Consider the following 18,080-nt stretch of genomic DNA (forward strand, 5'->3'; position numbering starts at 1 on the left):
TATGGTTATATTTAGTAATAATATAATTATATATTTATAATAATTATATATCATATATAGTTATATATCTTATCTATTATATTATTATATATATAATTATATATATAATTATATATATAATAATTATATATATAATTATATATATATATATATCTCCATGGCACCACATTCCTATTATTTGGATTGATTCAAGTTTATTGTCTATCCATTTGTTTTATGGTGCTGTTTTAGGACACAGTCTCTGGTTATTTTTGTCAGTGTGACTCAGGTTGGACAGGTGTCAACTGTACAGAAAACATCAACGAGTGTTTGAGCAACCCCTGTGTGAATGGAGGAACTTGTGTTGATGGCGCTAATTCTTTCAGTTGTGAATGCACACGTCTCTGGACTGGACCTCTCTGTCAGGTTCCCCAGCAAGGTACAGTCAGCATTTCTTATGCCACAGATGCCCACAGCATAACAGCAGCATCCTTTAGTGAGTCCCTCAGCAGATTCCTCTGCTGAACCCACTTTTTTGTCCAGTTGCTCAGATACTGAGAACTAAATCTTTCCTTGCAGAAATGGTATACAATTCACAAGGTGAATATTTATAAATCTCACTGTAAGCCAGGCACTTTTCTTCCAAAGAATAATTAAATTAGTATTTGCCATTTGCACTATGCCCTTTTTGAATATAAAACATGCTAAGGTATTGTCTTTCATGGTTTTCTAAGGGGAAGTTTTGTGAGGAGCAGCCACTTAATTTCCCTAGAATACTGCATTTAATCATGGCACTCTCCCTTTCCATGATACACAGTGGCTTCCCGTTGCCTGTTAAATAGAGACTGGGATTATTTTTCGATGATCTTCTATAACCAAGTCTCACTGGATCCATCTAACCTTATTTTTCACTAGTTCCCTAGAAATACCTTCACTCAAGCAAGTTTTCTTTCGTCACCGGACCCCTGTGCCACCATGAGTATTTTCCACTGTGTTCATTTATTTGGGATGTTTCTTCCGACAAACCTCCTCACATGTCTTCCCTGTTTCTCATCCAGATGTGTCTGTCCCTCAGGAGCACTTCCCCCTCAACTTCCTCCATAAAGTCACTTTTGACTCTTCTGCCTCTCATTTGAGACTCCTGATTTGGAATCAACACATTTATTGGGAGGTTGTTATATGTTTAGGACAATAGTAGACCCTATGGAGAAATATGAAAGCATAGAATACTGTCTCCACTTATGAACTGCTCACCTTGTGGTTGAGGAGACAAGACCAACCCCAATGGGAGAACAGATACAAGAATTAAAGATATGAGCTACGTTGTGTGGGGTGAAATCGGGTGTCACAGGGACATAGGGAATGGGAATCAGTGGAAACATAGGACGGCAGTTCATGGAGCAGGTGATGAGGCATCAGCTGGACTTTGAACAAGAGGTGGGATTTCTGTGGAAGTTTGCAGAAAAAGGGGACAGAGAAGAGGGAATGACAGGGCTTTTGTCTCCAACCTTCATTACTCATATTTTCTCTAAATGTATCAGCAGCAGGGTTACAGTTGCCCAACCTCTTCCTTTTAGGAAACTCTGAAAAGCACAGTTCATGTTTTCCTTTGCAGTTTGTGGAGAGTCCTTGTCAGGAATAAATGGAAGCTTCAGCTACAGGAGCCCGGATGTTGGTTATGTTCATGATGTTAACTGCTTCTGGGTTATCAAAACTGAAACGGGAAAGGTAAATGTAGTAACTCCTGTCCAAATACATATTATATTTGTATATATAAATATGGAATATGTGTATGTATTACATGAAATACATACAATGATAATTCAACTATCATATATTGAGTGCTTACTAAGTACAGAGTGCCAGGATTTTGGCTAGACATATACCTACCTTTCTATAACTGTACATTAATTCTTTGAAATAAGTAACAGGGGTCGGGCATGGTGGCTGTCACCTGTAATCCCAGCACTTTGAGAGGCTGAGGCGGGTGGATCGCCTAAGGTCAGGAGTTTCAGACCGGCCTGGTCAATATGATGAAACCATGTCTCTACTAAAAATACAAAAAAAAAAAAAAAAATTAGCTGGACGTATTGGCACATTCCTGTGATCCTAGCTACTTGGGAGGCTGAGGCAGGAGAATTGCTTGAATCCAGGGGGTGGAGTTTGTAGTGTGCAGAGATTGTGCCACTATACTCCAGCCTGGACAACAGAGTGAGACTCCATCTTAAAAAAAAAAAAAAAAATGGTAACAAGGCCAGGCCTGGTGGTTCATGCCTGTAATCCTAGCACTTTACGAGGCTGAGGTGGGCGGATCGCCTGAGGTCAGGAATTCAAGACCAGCCTGGCCAACATGGTGAAACTCTGGCTCTACTAAAATGACAAAAATTAGCCAGGTGCGGTGATGGGTGCCTTTAATCTCAGCTACTTGGGAGGGTGAGGCAGGAGAATCGTTTGACCTCAGGAGGCAGAGGTTTCAGTGAGTCGAGATTGTGCCACTGCACTCCAGCCTGGACAACAGAGCAAGACTCGGTCTCATAAATAAATAAATAAATAAATAAATCCTCCTTTTATAGATGAAATAATGAAAAGTAGGTGAAGCTAACCATTTTTTTGTTAACACTTCTTAGCTTGTAATTGGAATAGTTGAATTTCAAAGTCAAGTTTATCTGGTTCCAAAGTCCATGCTTTCTCCGGTATGAATGATTCTCTACACTGGTTGACTGACTGCAAGCCACTAGTTAATTTGTAAAATCATGTTACTGAGACAGTATTTTAGAAGATGGTCACTCAGTATTATGTTGAATATTATGCAAAAATAGCCACTGATATTAAGATAGTTTTCTTATCAAATGTCTTCGCTCTGCCATGTTCTATGCTAAGTGCTTCATTACAGCATTCCATTTTTAACTTTCATAACCCTGAAAGATAGAAATTATTATCTTCATTTTGCACATGAGGAAACAGAGCCTAGTGCCACTGAGAAGTGTGTCCAGGTGCATGTGGTTTGAAAGTAGCATGCAGTGACTCAGACACAGGCCAGTCACCTCCCCAAAGCCTGTCACTGTGAGCCGCTGCATGAACGCTTTTCAAATTAAGACCCAAGTCCAAGGTTTTTAGTGCTTTTATACCCAACATTAATTACCCAGGCAGTTCTAAATATTGTTTCTCAACCACCTCCTGGACTCATAAAAATGAAGTGGTATGTCTGAATAGATAAAATTTTCCCTTGAAATCCTATTAACTTTTTCCAGCAAACTATTACAGAGGGCATTGTACAAGGGTCAAAAAACATTTTTTTTCCCTTGAGGAGGGAGGACTATTTGGGACCTGGTAACCTCACACTAAAATAAACTTCAAAATAAATTTCCCAGTGGGTATGCTATGTGAATTTCCTTCCTTCCATTTAGTTTTCATGAATTCTATTTCCTGGCATTGAAAACATTCTTTTGAAAAAAATATTCCTAGGTGAGAAACTTGTAATACTTTTGTTACCAATTTGTAAGAAAATTCATCTTGTTTTTTTCTTGATTATTGTGATTTTTTATCTTCTCACTTATAATGGACATAATATGGTAGAAAATATATATAAATCGGGATAGTTCAATTAACAAACATTTGAGTTTTGTTTAAACTGTTTTAAGAGAGAAAGTCATGTAGTAGTAGGTAACTGATCTTAAAATACCCTACCACAGAATTTCAAAAATTCCTGATATTCTTTTTCATTAACTGAATATTGTTGTGATTTTAGGTTCAGATGAAAATTAAATCTGACAGCCTTCTTTTGATTGTTTATCTCAAATGAGGTTGTCAGTACATTATAAGTTATATTACTGTATTTGAAGTCTGTATTCTAATCCATTCGGACACATTTTTGTGTTTATTCTCTTCTACTTGTATGCTCAATATTTTTCCTATTACCTTCTTCTCATTCTCTACTCCTGGTATTACTCATCTTTTAATTATATCCAGTCCCTGAAGCCTTCCAGGCCTTGCATGTCTACATCCCGCCTACTCCGCCTACACCTAAGCGTGTTGGTCTGGGCTGGCATCAGAATCTTAGCCCCTCTGGAATCAACATCCCTGGCGGGCAGTGATGAACATCTGTGTGTTTGTTACAGGCCACAGGTTATTCAGGGAGTCAGGGTGTACATTCTTGTGAATGGTAATATTAGCCAGTTAAACTTAATTCAGGTAGATTTTCAAATCTCCAATTTATTTTACTGCTTTAAAAACAATGTCCGTTATACATTTGAAATACCTTGGTCTGGTGGACTTGACAAGTGTAATGAAATCAGGGTAAATCTATGTTAATAACATCAAGATTTTTTGATATATTTCGATATTAGTTGAAGTTTGTTTTTAATGATATTTAGCACAAGTCATTTAATATGTAGATTGACATCTGTACTGGTGGATAACTAGGAAATGATAGATCTAGCTCTTGAAAGTGCCTCAGTATGAATGCTGCCTAGGAAGTGGGAGAAATACTTTAAAATTCACAAGGAAGTAAAAGATAATATATGTGGCCTTTGTATTTTTAGGTCCTGCGTATCACTTTCACTTTTTTCCGATTAGAATCCATGGAAAATTGTCCACACGAATTTCTTCAGGTTTATGATGGAGATTCCTCTGCCGCTTTACAACTTGGAAGGTTTTGTGGCTCCAGCCTCCCTGATGAGCTCCTCAGCAGTGACAATGCTCTCTATTTTCATCTCTATTCTGAACATTTAAGAAATGAGGGAGGCTTTACAGTAAGATGGGAAACACAGCAACCAGGTATGTATGAACCTGGAGAAAAAAAGAAGCAAAATTTTGAGGTTATTCAGTTTTCTTAATCAGTGTTAGACTTTTGGATACATGAGATGTTTTGGGATCTGAAGATATATAATATTTTATAATTATTTTATTTTATTCATTTATTTATTTTGAGACAAGGTCTCACTCTGTTGCCCAGGCTGAAGTGCAGTCGCCTGATCACGGCTCACTGCAACCTTGACCTCCTCTGCTCAAGTGATCCTCCCACCTCAGCCTCCTGAGTAGCTGGGACTACAGGTGGGCACCACCATGCCAGGCTAATGTTTTGTGTGTTTTTTGTAGAGACGGGGTTTCTCTATGTTGTGCAGGCTGGTCTCAAACTCCTGGGCTCAAGCGATCCATCTAATTCAGCCTCCCAAAGTGCTGGGATTGCGAGCATGGGCCACTGTGTCCAATCATAATTACTTTAAAATCAAATCAATCTAGAATGAATTAGAATATATTTTGTGTCTAAAGACAACAAAATTAGCATGAAGTAGAAGGGATTAAACATGAGTCTTAGTTGGTCCCTTGTCAAATTACTGAACAGCCTTTTTATAAGCTCTACTAGTAGTTTACTGCAGAAATATTGAGGACATTGTCCACCCCTTCATGTAGTATTCCTTCATCTTAATGACCACTCAGTCGTTTTTTCTCTTTGTTATTATTTTGTTTTAATTATTCTGTTTTCTTTCAAGTTTTTACTATGAAAGTTTTAAACAAATAAAAAGTAAAGAGATCAGTATACCAAGCCCACAATTCATTCATCAATACATCTGTGGATCAATTTCAGCATTTTCCCATCTTTTTAATTGGTGTTTTTATCTATCCTGATGCTGCCTAGACTTAACTTCTGAAGCTTGAAATCTGAGAGTGTAATTTCAACTTTGCTCTTTTCAAAGATTTTGGAGATTGTACATTTCCATATAAGTTTTTGAATCAACTTGTCAGTTTTCCCAAAGAATTTTATGGGAATTGCATTGAATTTATAATTAACTTTCGAAGAAATGACCTCTTAAAAATATTGAGCCTGCCAATGCATGAAAATAAACTTTTTAAATTCAGTTCTCTTTTAATTTATCCTGGCAATGTTTAATAACTTTCAGTGTGTAAGTATTCCATATCTTTTGTTAGATTTATTTATAGATATTTGATGTATTATGCTTAGTGAAACATTAATTTTCTTTCTTTCTTTTTTTTTTTTTTGGCTCTGTTGCCCAGGCTGGAGTGCAGTGGCGTGATCTCAGCTCACTGCAAGCTCCGCCTTCCGGGTTCATGCCATTCTCTTGCTTCAGCCTCCCGAGTAGCTGGGACTACAGGCGCCCGCTGCCATGCCCGGCTAATTTTTTGCATTTTTTAGTAGAGACAGGGTTTCACCATGTTAGCCAGGATGGTCTTGATCTCCTGACCTCGTGATCCACTCATCTCAAAGTGCTGAGATTACAGGCATGAGCCACCGTGCCTGGCCTAGTGAAATATTAATTTTTTAAAGTTTAATTTTTCACTTGTTATGTAAAAATATGTATTTTTTAAATATTTGATTTTGATTCCATATGCATTGTTAAATTCATTCATCAATTCTAATTATTTTTTGTAGATTCTTTTGGATTTTTTAACATACATAATTACATCGTCTGTGAATGAAGGATATTTTTCCTCTTCCTTTCCAGTCTTTGTAACTATTATGTCTTTTCCTTGACTTATTGCCCTGGTTAGGACCTTGAATACCACACAGAATAAAAGTGTTCAAAAGGAAATCCTTGCCTTTTCTCCAGCGGCACGGGGAAATGCTCAATATTTCACTGTTGAATATGATGTTAGCTGTAAGTTTTTGTAGATAACTTTTATCAGATGAAGGGTGTTCTTTCCTGTGTCAACTACTATTGCTGTATAACAAATTTCCCACAAATTCAGTGTTGTAGAACATTAATCATTTGACTTTGTTTCTGATTTTGTGGACCCGGAATATGGAAAGAACCCAACACGACAGTTGCTACTTGAAATCTATTCAGCAGTTATAAGCAAGTGTCAGCTGGGACTGCAGCTGTCTAAAGGCTGGACTGGGCTGAATATCCAAGATGGCCTACTCCAATGGCTACCAATTGATGCTGGCTTTCAATGAGAGTTCACCTAGGCTATGGACCTGAATGTCTACATATGGCTACTCTAAAAAGGTGGTCTTAGAATAGTGAAACATTTTTTGTGGCAATTGGCTTCTCTCAGAGCAAGCATTACAACAGAACCAGACAGATGCTGAATGGGATTTTTTCAGCCTGTCATTGTGTTATTTCTGCCATACTCAATGGGTTATATTAGTCACAATGTGACGCAGATTCAAGGGGAGGGGACATAGGCCCACTTCTAAATGGGAGAGGTGTCAGAATTTATAAACAATTAAGAAACACACACCTTTTGTTCCTAGTTGCCAAGAATTTTAAAAAATCATGAATGAATGTTGAAACATATAAAATACATTTTCTGACTCTATTGAGGTGATCATGTTTTTTGTCCTGTATTCCGCAAATGTAGTGAGTTAAATTGATTGATTTTGAATGGCAAATCAACTTTGCATTCATCAAATATTTTCCATTTGTTCATGGCAAGTTATGCTTTTTATACATTGCTAGATTTTATTTGCTAATATATAGTTTTAGAATTTTTATATCTATATTTAGGAGATATTCTTTTGTAATTTTGTCAAGTTACAGGTAATATCAGTCTTTTAAAATTAATAGAAAAGTATCCTCTCTTTTTATATTCTCTGGAAGAATTTGTGTAAGATTGGCAGTATTTCTTCCTTAAATGTTTGAAATAATTTACTATAAAGTTAATTGAGCCTGCAGGCTTTTTGTGAGAAGGCTTTAAATTATGATTCAATATATTTAATATAGATCTATTCAGACTTTACATTTCTTCTTTTTTCAGTTTTGGTAATTGTTTTCTCAAGAAACTCATTTATACTTTCAGAATATTTTCGTACTATGTTTTAGTGTTCGTGGGCTCTGTAGTGATGTCCTCTGTTTTCATTCCTGATATTGATAATTTATGTTATCTTTTTTACCTTGATAAGTCTCACTAAGGGTTTGTTAATTTTCCTAATCTTTTCAAAATTCCAACTATTAGCTCTGTTAATGTTTTCTGTTGATTTTTATTTCATTGATTTTCCTCATGGTTTTATCATTTTCTTCCCTTGTGTTATTTTGCACTTAACTTACTGTTAGTTACTTTCAAATTTTTTCCTAGCTTCTTGACTTGGAAGCATTGAGAAATGAGTTTGAACTTTTTAAAATTTCTAATGTATGCACTAAAGCTAATGCATTTTCCTTGGAGAACTTTTATTTGCATCCCACAGGTTTTAATATGTATGTTTTCATTAGCATTCAGCTGAAAGTATTTTCTCATTTTTATTTTGAATTCTCTGTGACCATAGGTTTTATTAAAATTATACTGTTTATTTACTGATGTGATCACTAATCATGCAGTATATTATTTCAATATTTTGAAATTTGTTGAGATTTACTTTATAGACTAAAGTCTATTTTGGTGCATTTATTGTATGGACAGGAAAGAATGTATATTCTGCGATGGTTAGATGTAGTCTTCTACCTATGTTAACTTAGTCAAGTTGGTAAACAGTGTTTTTCAAATATTAAATTTCTTTACTGATTTTAAAAAATATTTGCTTTGTTACTTAGTGAGAAAGTTATAGTAAAATCTCAAACTATGATTATAGATTTGCCACCTTTTTGTTCTGAAACTTTTGCTTTATGTATTTTCTTATATTATTTTTATCTTCTTTTCCCAATATTTCAAGCATTTATGCTTTTCCAGCTTTCCTAGAGCCTAATTGACAAATAAAAGTTATATATATTTAAGATGTACAATGTAATATTTTGATATATGTATACCTTGTGAAATGATTACCACAATCAAACTAACATATGTATCATACATAGTTACCATTTTAGTCAATATGGTGAAAATGTTGAAGATCTACTCTCAGCAGTTTTCAAGTATATAGTACAATATTGTTAATGATAGTCACCATGCTGTACATTAGAACCTATTCATTCAAGAGAACATAAATGTTTTACCCTTTGACCAACATTTCCCTATTGCCCCCACTTCTCAGCTCCTGGCCACCACCATTCTACTTTCTGCTTCTATGAGTTTAACTTTTTTTAGATTTCATATATAAGCGAGAGCATGCAGTATTTGTCCTTCTATGTCTGGCTTATTTCACTTAGCATGTCTCCCTGTTTCATCCATGTTGTCACAAATGACAGAATTTCCTTTTCTTTTTAAGGATAAATAATATCCCATTTATGTCTGTGTCTGTGTGTGTGTGTGTATTTATATATTGCACATTTTCTTTATCCATTTACCTGTTGATGAACACTTAGATTTATTCCATATCTTGGTTATTGTGAATGTATTGTGAATAATGCTGCAATGAACATGGAAGTGCAGATAGCTCTTCCAGATATTTATTTAATTTTCTGTGGCTATATAACCAGAAGTGAGATTGCTGAATCATATGGTAGCTCTGTTTTTAACTTTTTGAGGAACCTCCACATTGTTTTAAATATGGCTGTACCAATATACTTTCAATCAGGGTTCCCTTTTCTCCACATCTCGTCGATACTTGTTATCTTTTACCTTCTCGATAATGGCCATTCTAACAAGTATGAGGTGGCATCTTATTGTGGTTTTGATTTGCATTTCCTGGATGATTAGTATGTTGAGCATTTTCTCATGTATTTGTTGGCCATTTGTATGTTTTCTATTGAGAAATGTCTATTTGGATCCTTTGCCCATTTTTAAGATTGGGTTAATTTGTTTTGTAGATATTGAGTTGAGTTTTTTATGTATTTTGGTTGTGCTTTTGTGGTCATATCCAAGAAAATCACTACTCAGACTAATGTCATAGGGCTTTTCTTGTATGTTTTCCTGGATTAGTTCTTCAGTTTCAGGCCTTATGTTTAAGTCTTTAATTTTGAGTTGACTTTGTATGTGGTGTGGGATAAGGTTCATTTTCATTTTTCTGCAAATGGATATCCAGTTTTTTCAGCACCAGTTATAGACTATCCCTTACATGTTGTGTGTTCTTGCCATGTTTGTCAAATATCAATTCGGCATAATGTATGGATTTATTTCTGGGCTCTCTATTCCGTTCCATAGGTCTAGATATCTGTCTTTAATGCCAATACCATACTGTTTTGATTACTACAGTTTTGTAATATATTTTTAAATCAGGTAGTGTATTTTTATTTTAAATATATTTTAAAATTAGGATGCCTCTAGGTTTGTTCTTTTTGCTCAAGATTGCTTTAGCTATTTGAAGTCTTTTGTGGTTTCATATGAATTATAGGATTCTTTTTCTATTTTGTGAAAAATACCATTGGAATTCTGTTAGAGATGGCATTGAATCTGTAGACTGCTTTGCATAGTATGGACATTTTAACAGTATTCTTTCAATTTGTGAACACCAAATATTTTCTTTTTTTCATGAACATGGTATAGTTTTCAAAATGCAGATATTTCACTTTCTTGGTTAAATTCATTCCTATGTATTTAACTTTTTGTCACTATTGTAAATGGGATTTTCTTCTTAATTTCCTTTTTGTATAGTTAGTTGTTAATGTATAGAAATGCAACTAATTTTATATGTTGATTTTATATCCTGTAACTTTACTGAATTAGTTCATCTATTAGTTCTAAAAGTATTTTGGTGGAGTCTTTAGGGTTTTCTATGTATGAAAGATCATGCCATTTGCAAACAGACAATTTTACATTCTAATGGGATCATTTTTCTTCAGCCTGAAGAACATATTTTAATATTTCTCACAGAGCCTGTCTGCTGAAGTCAGATTCACTCAGCTTTTGTTTAAGAATGCATTTTTCACCTAATTTTTGAAGGATATTATTACACATAGAATTTTAGGTTGACTGTTTCCTATTAGCTCTCTAAGAATGCCACATCAGTGTCTTGTGACTTCCATAATTTTGAGGGGGAGAGGAACCTCAGCAATAATTCTTGCTGTTCTCCTGAAGATAATGTGTCTTTTCCTCCCCGCTCACTGCTTTTTTGTGTGTTTATACTTAATTTTCCACAACTTGATTATGGCATATCTAGATCTGGTTTTCTCTGTGTTTGTACTGCTTGAGAGTCACTGAGACTTTTGAATCTATAGGTTGCTTTCTTTTATACAATTTTGAAAATTTTCAGCCAATATTTTTTCAAATATTGCATTGCCACTTTTTTTCCCTTTCTTCTCCTTCTGAGACTCAAATAACACATATGCTAAAAGTTTTGACTGTTTCTAATAGCTCTTAGGGTTTTATATCCTTGCCTTCTTTTTTTGCTCTGATTGTATTTGGTTATTTTGTTTTGGAAAGTCTGTAAGTACAGTAATTCTGTTTTCTGCTGTGTCCAATCCACCATTAAAACCCACTCACCATGTAAAGAGTTCTTGATTTCAGATGCTATATTTTTCATTTCTAGAATATCCATTTGATTCTTTAAATATAGATTTTAATTATCTGTTGAAATGTTCTTCATCTATTTTGTCAACCTTTTCCTCTAAGTTTTATCATAGTTATTTTGGAGTCATTGTTTGGTAGCCTCAGTATCTGGAATGTTTCTGGCTTTGCTCAGATTGCCTGTTTTATTTATTATTGGTTATTGTTTTTTTTTTAACTACTTCCTCACAGGCCTAGTCAGTTTTTATTGTGAGCAGGACATTGTACGTGATATGTTGCAGGGATTCTGGATTATATTATCTTCCTCTCAGAAGGGTTGGGTTTTGTTCTAGTAGGCACTTATGTTCCTAGCAGATCACTTTCATTCAATCAAGGCTTGAATTTACAGGGGACCTATTTCACATTTTTTTGTGAATCCTGGTGGATTGCCATATTTCCTAGAACATGAATCTTACTCCTGTAGCATACTTTTCTGGCATTTTAATTCAGTTCTCAGGGTTTTCACAAAAGTATCTCCTTTCTGCCTGAATGAGGTAACACATCCCTTCAGTATTTATTATGCAGCCTCTCTTCAATTCTTAGCATCTTCCCTCCCCACAAAACTGTTCTCTGTTAGACCTGCCGTCTTCTCTGTGCATTTGCAGCTTGCAAGTGAGCTAAGGACCTAAGGAAATGCCTGTACATTTTTGGGGTGCCATTTCCATGCAGCTGCTTTCCTTACGGGATGCAGCTCCAAAACCCCAGATGCTTTGGTGGCCCTACATCATGAGCTGTTTGTTTACCATAGCAAGGGTGTTGCCGTCTCCTTGGGCTTCACTTCTTTGAATTCTTGAGTGTGTATGGGACATACTTCATCTACTTCTCTTTTCAGAGATTACAGTCCTTTGCTGTTTGTTCTCAATGCCTGAAAATGATAAAAACTAAAACAGTAATTCTTCACTATTATCAAACATTAATCGTTGTTCATTTTTTCTTAAGTGAGAGCAAGTTTATTAAGAAAGTACGGAAATAAAAGAATGGCTACTCCATAAGCAGAGCAGTGGCACGGACTGCTTGACTGAGTATACTTAACAGTTATTTTGTGATTATTTGCTGAACAAGGGGTGAATTATTCATGAGTTTTCTGGGTAATAGGTGGGCAATTCCTGGAACTGAGGATTCCTCTCCTTTTTAGACCATAGAGGGTAACTTCCTGCTGTTGCCGTGACATTTGTAAACTGTCATGGCACTGGTAGGAGTGTCTTTTAGCATGCTAATGCGCTGTAATTAGCATACAGTGAGCAGTGAGGATGACCAGAGGTCGTTTTCCTCACCATCTTGGTTTTGGTGGTTTTTGGCTGACTTTTGCTGCATCCTGCTTTATCAGCAAGGTCTTTGCGACCTGTATCTTGTGCTGACCTCCTATCTTATCCTGTGAGTATGAATGCCTTAGACTCCTGGAAATGCAGTCTAGTAGGTCTCAGCCTTATTTTATCCAGCCCCTGTTCAAGATGGAGTTGCTCTGGTTTGAATGCCTGTGGTTTATTTCTCCACTGCCTTTTACAAGGGCACCTTTAATCCTAAGGGTTGTAGAGGGACGACGGTCCATTTGCTGTAACTCCTTCAGGATAAATAGGGGTGATGGTATTCCTGCCTAACTATTAGGGTCTCTTGTATTCAGGGTAGAGAGGAACTTATTCAGAAAGTGTCCGTATGGTGAGGCCCACTCATAACTCTGATAAAAGGTGATATCTGCAGTTGGCCAATTGGTGCTGCAGTCTGTTTCCTGTGGGTTGGGGGTTTCCTCAGTATTATCCCTGTGGAGTTTGCCAGGAAGATGTTATCAGAAAGGAGTCCTGATCTAGACCCCAAGAGAGGGTTCTTGGACCTTGCACAAGAAAGAATCTGGGGTGAGTCCATAAACTGAAAGCAAGTTTATTAAGAAAGTAAAGGAATAAAGAATGGCTACTCCATAGGCAGAGCAGCCCATTGTTCAAATTTGTTTGTGAAATAAATGGGTTGTTTGTTCTGTAGATCATCCCACATCTTGGATTTTGCTGTTTGTATTCTACATGCCATTTGTCATGTTGTTTGTAAACTGATACTTATACCAAAAAGTTTGGTTAAATCTAGGGGGTTTATTTGGTAAAAAATAATCTTTTCAGGAGCTATATGAAATCTGCTTGTCTATTATGACGTTATCATTGGTCAGAGTGTTCTGATCTCCTCAGGTTGAACTTCCTATTAAAAGCCTCTTTTGCACTTCCTCTAACGCTTTTAGCATTCTTTAGGTTCATTATTTATGAACCTAAATAATAACCTCATATTTATGAATATGAGGTTAGAATAACCTCATATTTATGAGTTATTCTTTGCCACCTACAACATGATCATAGTTTGATTTTATTATTTCTTATTTATTTATTTATTATTTGAAGTTCTTTAATAGAATCGAACTTACTCATATCAGCTATTTGGTTGCTCTCATACAGAGATCATGTAGGAAAGGTAGGATAAATGCTTGATTTTCTCTCTTTCTCTTTCTTTTAAAAGTATTCAAATTAATAACTTGGTTCCTTAGCATTCTTCAAAATGGTCACTTACTCCATTTTATTTTGTTTTGTTTTTGATATCTGTACATTTATATATTATATCATATTTGATGTGCTTTAATCAATTCTAGGCGTTTAAAAATGTTCCATTTTTCGATATTATGTTTGTTATGTTTGTTAATAATTTGTTTTCAAAACTCTGGAAAGTTTTCCAGTTAGTTTCTGAACTTCTTTAACCAAACTCCAGTTACCTTTGAAAGCTTCTTTGCTTTCTGATCTAAAAAGATGTTCTAGGCTCTTCCTGCACATTATTTACTCTCAGGACTGAAAACCCTGATTTCCCTAAAGAGCTGTGACTCTTCCCATGGGAAATGGTATTTAGATCTCACAGTCTGGGTGCTACAGATGGCTATTGTTACTGGGTGTGTCATTGTCCCTAGACCTTTTGGTGGACAGAATTAGAAAACACTGTTTTGTTGTTTTTAAAGAAAAAATACACTATATATTCATAGTGATCTTACACTATTGAGATTACAGAGTTGCATATATATATATATATATTTATTTATTATTATTATTTTTTACTTTACATTTGTACCTCTTCTCTCATACAGTGAAAATCGTGGTTCCCAATGACATGAACATGTTATTTATGTACTTAGTCCTACTGTATACATTTTCAAAATAGCAATACTAATGTTATTACTAGTAGTATGATAACTGGAAACCATTTAAGATTTCTTTGCTCTTTTTTGTGTATTTAAAATATGTTTTGCTTGAGCAGTATAGTCAAATTACAGTGTTTAAGGTCCCCTGGAATATTTCCACTCTCTATGATTGTCAGCTCAATGCAATTATTTCATCAGTTTCACTTCGCTTGTGATTTTAAAGAGTTTTTTCATTTCCTTCGAATTTTGCTTTATAATTATGTGAAATATATTTATAGTTCCAAAGCCAAATCAGTGGGCTGGTAGATTGAGAGAAGTCTAGCTTTTTTTCCTGTCCCTTCCACTCTGTTCTTTCTTCCCCCTTAGAGAATAGTTTTTATTAGTTTTTGATTTATCCTTCTATTTAAAAATAAGCAAATGATCACATATAATTGTATTTTCCTCTGTCTTAGATGAAAGGGAGCATAATATACACACTGGTCTATAGTTTGCTTTTTTTCACATCATATATCCTGGAGATTACTCCATAATCAGAGCATAGTATGCTGTTATGTGATGTCTCATTTTCTGTTCAATCAGTACTCTATTGATGGACATTTGGCTTGTTTCCAGTCTTTTGGTCATCTTCTTTTTAGTCTTTTATTTTTTATTTTTGAGACAGGGTGTGATCATGGCTCACAGCAGCCTCAACCACCCAGGCTCAAGTGATCCTCCTGCCTCAGTCTCCCCAGTAGCTGGGACTACAGACACACACCACCATACCCAGCTAATTTTAATTTTTTTATTTTTTGTAGTGATGGGGTCTCCCCATGTTGCCCAGGCTGTTCTTAAACTGGGCTGAAATGATATTCCTGCCTCGGCCTCCCAAAGTGCTGGGACTACAAGCATGAGACACCATGCCCAGCCTTGTTTCCAATCTTTTGGAATTCCAGATGTTACTGCAACAAAATACCTTATTCACTTGTCATATTGTATTTTTGCCAATGTACCTTTGGGATATCTTTCCAAAGGTAGTATTGTTTGGTTAAAAAAACAAAAAAATGAAATGCATACGTTTTTGCTAGCTATTGCTATATTCTCTTATGCAGTGATTGTACCATCTTGCATTCTCTAGCAATGTGCGAGAATGCCTATGTCCCCACAGCCTCTCCAATAATTTGTTTTCAAAACTCTGGATTTTTAACATTCTGAGCGGTAAGAAATGGCATCTCAGTGAAGCTTTTATTTGCACCTTCTTTGTGATGAGTGATGTTGAACATCCTTTCATATGTTTAAGAGACACCTGAACTTTTTTCAGCGCACTCTGTTCGTATCTCTATTATTTTTAGAAGTTCTGTATATTTTGGGATAATAACTCTTTGTTGTATATTGCATTTTTTTCTTGTCATTAATCTTTTACTTTGCTTATGGTATTTTATGCATTTAAAACTGGTAACTTTTAAAGTATTACATTGGGAAATGCATCTTCTTCTGAGGAACTGAGATGTTTTGTCAGTAGGAACAATGAGACTCATGGAACTAATTTTTTTCATTTTTTACTTTGACAGCAAAATTTTTATTTGAACAACCTGTATAGCTATGTAAATTTCATATCTTGCTAATCTAAAATGTCACCTTATCACACTTATTTCTAATGTCTGTATTAGTACAGGATAGTTTTTTATTATTTAGTGTTTCTATCATTTACAGTAGCATTTCTCATAGAAATCTAAGTCACTATAAATTCTTTGTTAAATAAATGTGAGTATTAATGAAGAACAGGTTCTTCCAGTCACTGGTCAGCAATGTTAGGAGGCTGGTGTGATATAATGAGGATGGTAGTGGGGTCAGCATCAGAAAGCCTGGCTCAGTCCCTCACTTGCTCCATTCTTGGAACACTGGCTCGGTCACTACAGACAGTTGAATTTTTTCATTTATAAAATGAATGTTTTAACTATATGATAGTATTAAGAGACCTTCTCAAATGAAATTTAGGTAGCACTTAACCATTTTAATATGCAAAGTGATCTGATTTGTTGGAACACATAGGGGTTGGCAGAAGTTCTGGAATTCTTTACAATTTCACATACAGAAATTAATATCCTCAAAGTGAAAAAGATGACTCTACAATCCTGGTATTCATCCCTCAGATGGTCCAGCCCTGTTTAAATTGTGTCAGCATGTGATGGCTCACAAGCACAGAGCTTGACACATGGGTGATTCATTTATTTATCAGTTGACACTTCTAGACTTATAACGTTATAAAACTGGAAAATATAAGTCTTGTTTAATTTATGAGGGTGTGTAAAACCACTCATAGTTATTTAAACAAAGTTTGGCTTCTTACACCAAGGACTCTGATCATTCTCCATGAATTATAACATCTATACAAATGTAACATTATTTTTCCTTCTTATTTTAGAGTGTGGAGGTATACTGACTGGTCCTTATGGTTCTATTAAGTCTCCGGGGTATCCTGGAAACTATCCCCCAGGAAGAGATTGTGTCTGGATTATTTCAACTAGTCCTGACCTCCTGGTAACATTCACTTTTGGGACCTTGAGCCTTGAGCACCATGATGACTGCAACAAAGATTACCTTGAGGTAAATAATTATATTTAGATAGAACATATCACAATATGATTAGGACTCAGGGCACTATGGTCTAGCCATGCCCATGGATGATCCCAAAATATTGGCAATAGTTAGGTGTATTTCTCAATAGTCAAATCAATATCTAAGTCTTGCGAAGTCTCTATTTTTGATTGTGCCTGTTTGTTGCTTCTTCTTCTGGGTTTCATTTGAATCTGGGAAACAGATTACCTTGTCCTGCTATGGTGTTACCTGGAAGCCCACACCCCTGCCATGAGAATGCAGAATTTATGAAATAAACACTCAGTAATAGCCATCTCCTTCAATGCAGATTCAAACCTTCAGTTGTCTGTGGCAAACTGGCAAAGTCTTTTACAATGTAACTGTAGTATTCCATGAAGAGGCCACGCACTCAAGCCTGAAATCCCAGTACTTTGGGAGGCCGAGGTGGGTGGATCACTTGAGGTTGGGAGTTGGAGACAGCTTGGCCAACGCGGTGAAAACCCATCTCTATTAAAAATACAAAAACTACCTGGGCCAGGTGGCAGGTGCCTGTAACCCCAGCTACTCGTGAGTCTGAGGCAGGAGAATCGTTTAGACCCGGGAGGCAGAGGTTGCAGTGAGCTGAGATCATGCCACTGCACTCCAGCCTGGGTGACAGCATGAGGCTCTGTCTTAAAAAAAAAAAAAAAAGAAAAAGAAAAATGATAGTGATTGTGTTGAACTGGTTTAGGTTCCTGGAATAAATTAATCATTATTACTGAGAGGAGAGGTATCAGCCGAAGCTCATTCTGCCTACCCAAAAAGATTAAAATATGGAGGAGAAAAGGCTCCTATACTCAAATGCCATTTATACGTAGGTGTATCAAAAAGTGTTGCTCTTCATTTGTAGACTGAAAAGATAATGGAGAAGATTGAGTTCCTAGGTTGTCCTGTATTTTTTTATCACCATAAATCTCAGCCACTTGCAGTAATGCTAAAAAGACAATATGCATTTCCAAGTCCATTAGAGAAGAATGGAGTTCAATGGAATTATTCATAAAGGATAGAAGGA

General features: G+C 35.7%; 1 protein-coding gene across 1 annotated transcript in view; it reads left to right on the plus strand.

The window, feature by feature from the left end:
• The window catches only part of CUBN (cubilin), a 308,229-nt gene that overhangs the window by 26,643 nt on the left and 263,506 nt on the right, over nt 1–18,080 (plus strand). Inside the window, 4 exon segments of the mRNA XM_031652472.1 lie at nt 232–418; nt 1,595–1,707; nt 4,521–4,755; nt 16,857–17,038. Coding sequence (XP_031508332.1) covers nt 232–418; nt 1,595–1,707; nt 4,521–4,755; nt 16,857–17,038 — 717 coding nt within the window.

The sequence above is a fragment of the Papio anubis genome, chromosome 11 (genome assembly GCF_008728515.1).
Source record: "Papio anubis isolate 15944 chromosome 11, Panubis1.0, whole genome shotgun sequence".
NCBI classification, from domain to species: Eukaryota; Metazoa; Chordata; class Mammalia; order Primates; family Cercopithecidae; genus Papio; species Papio anubis.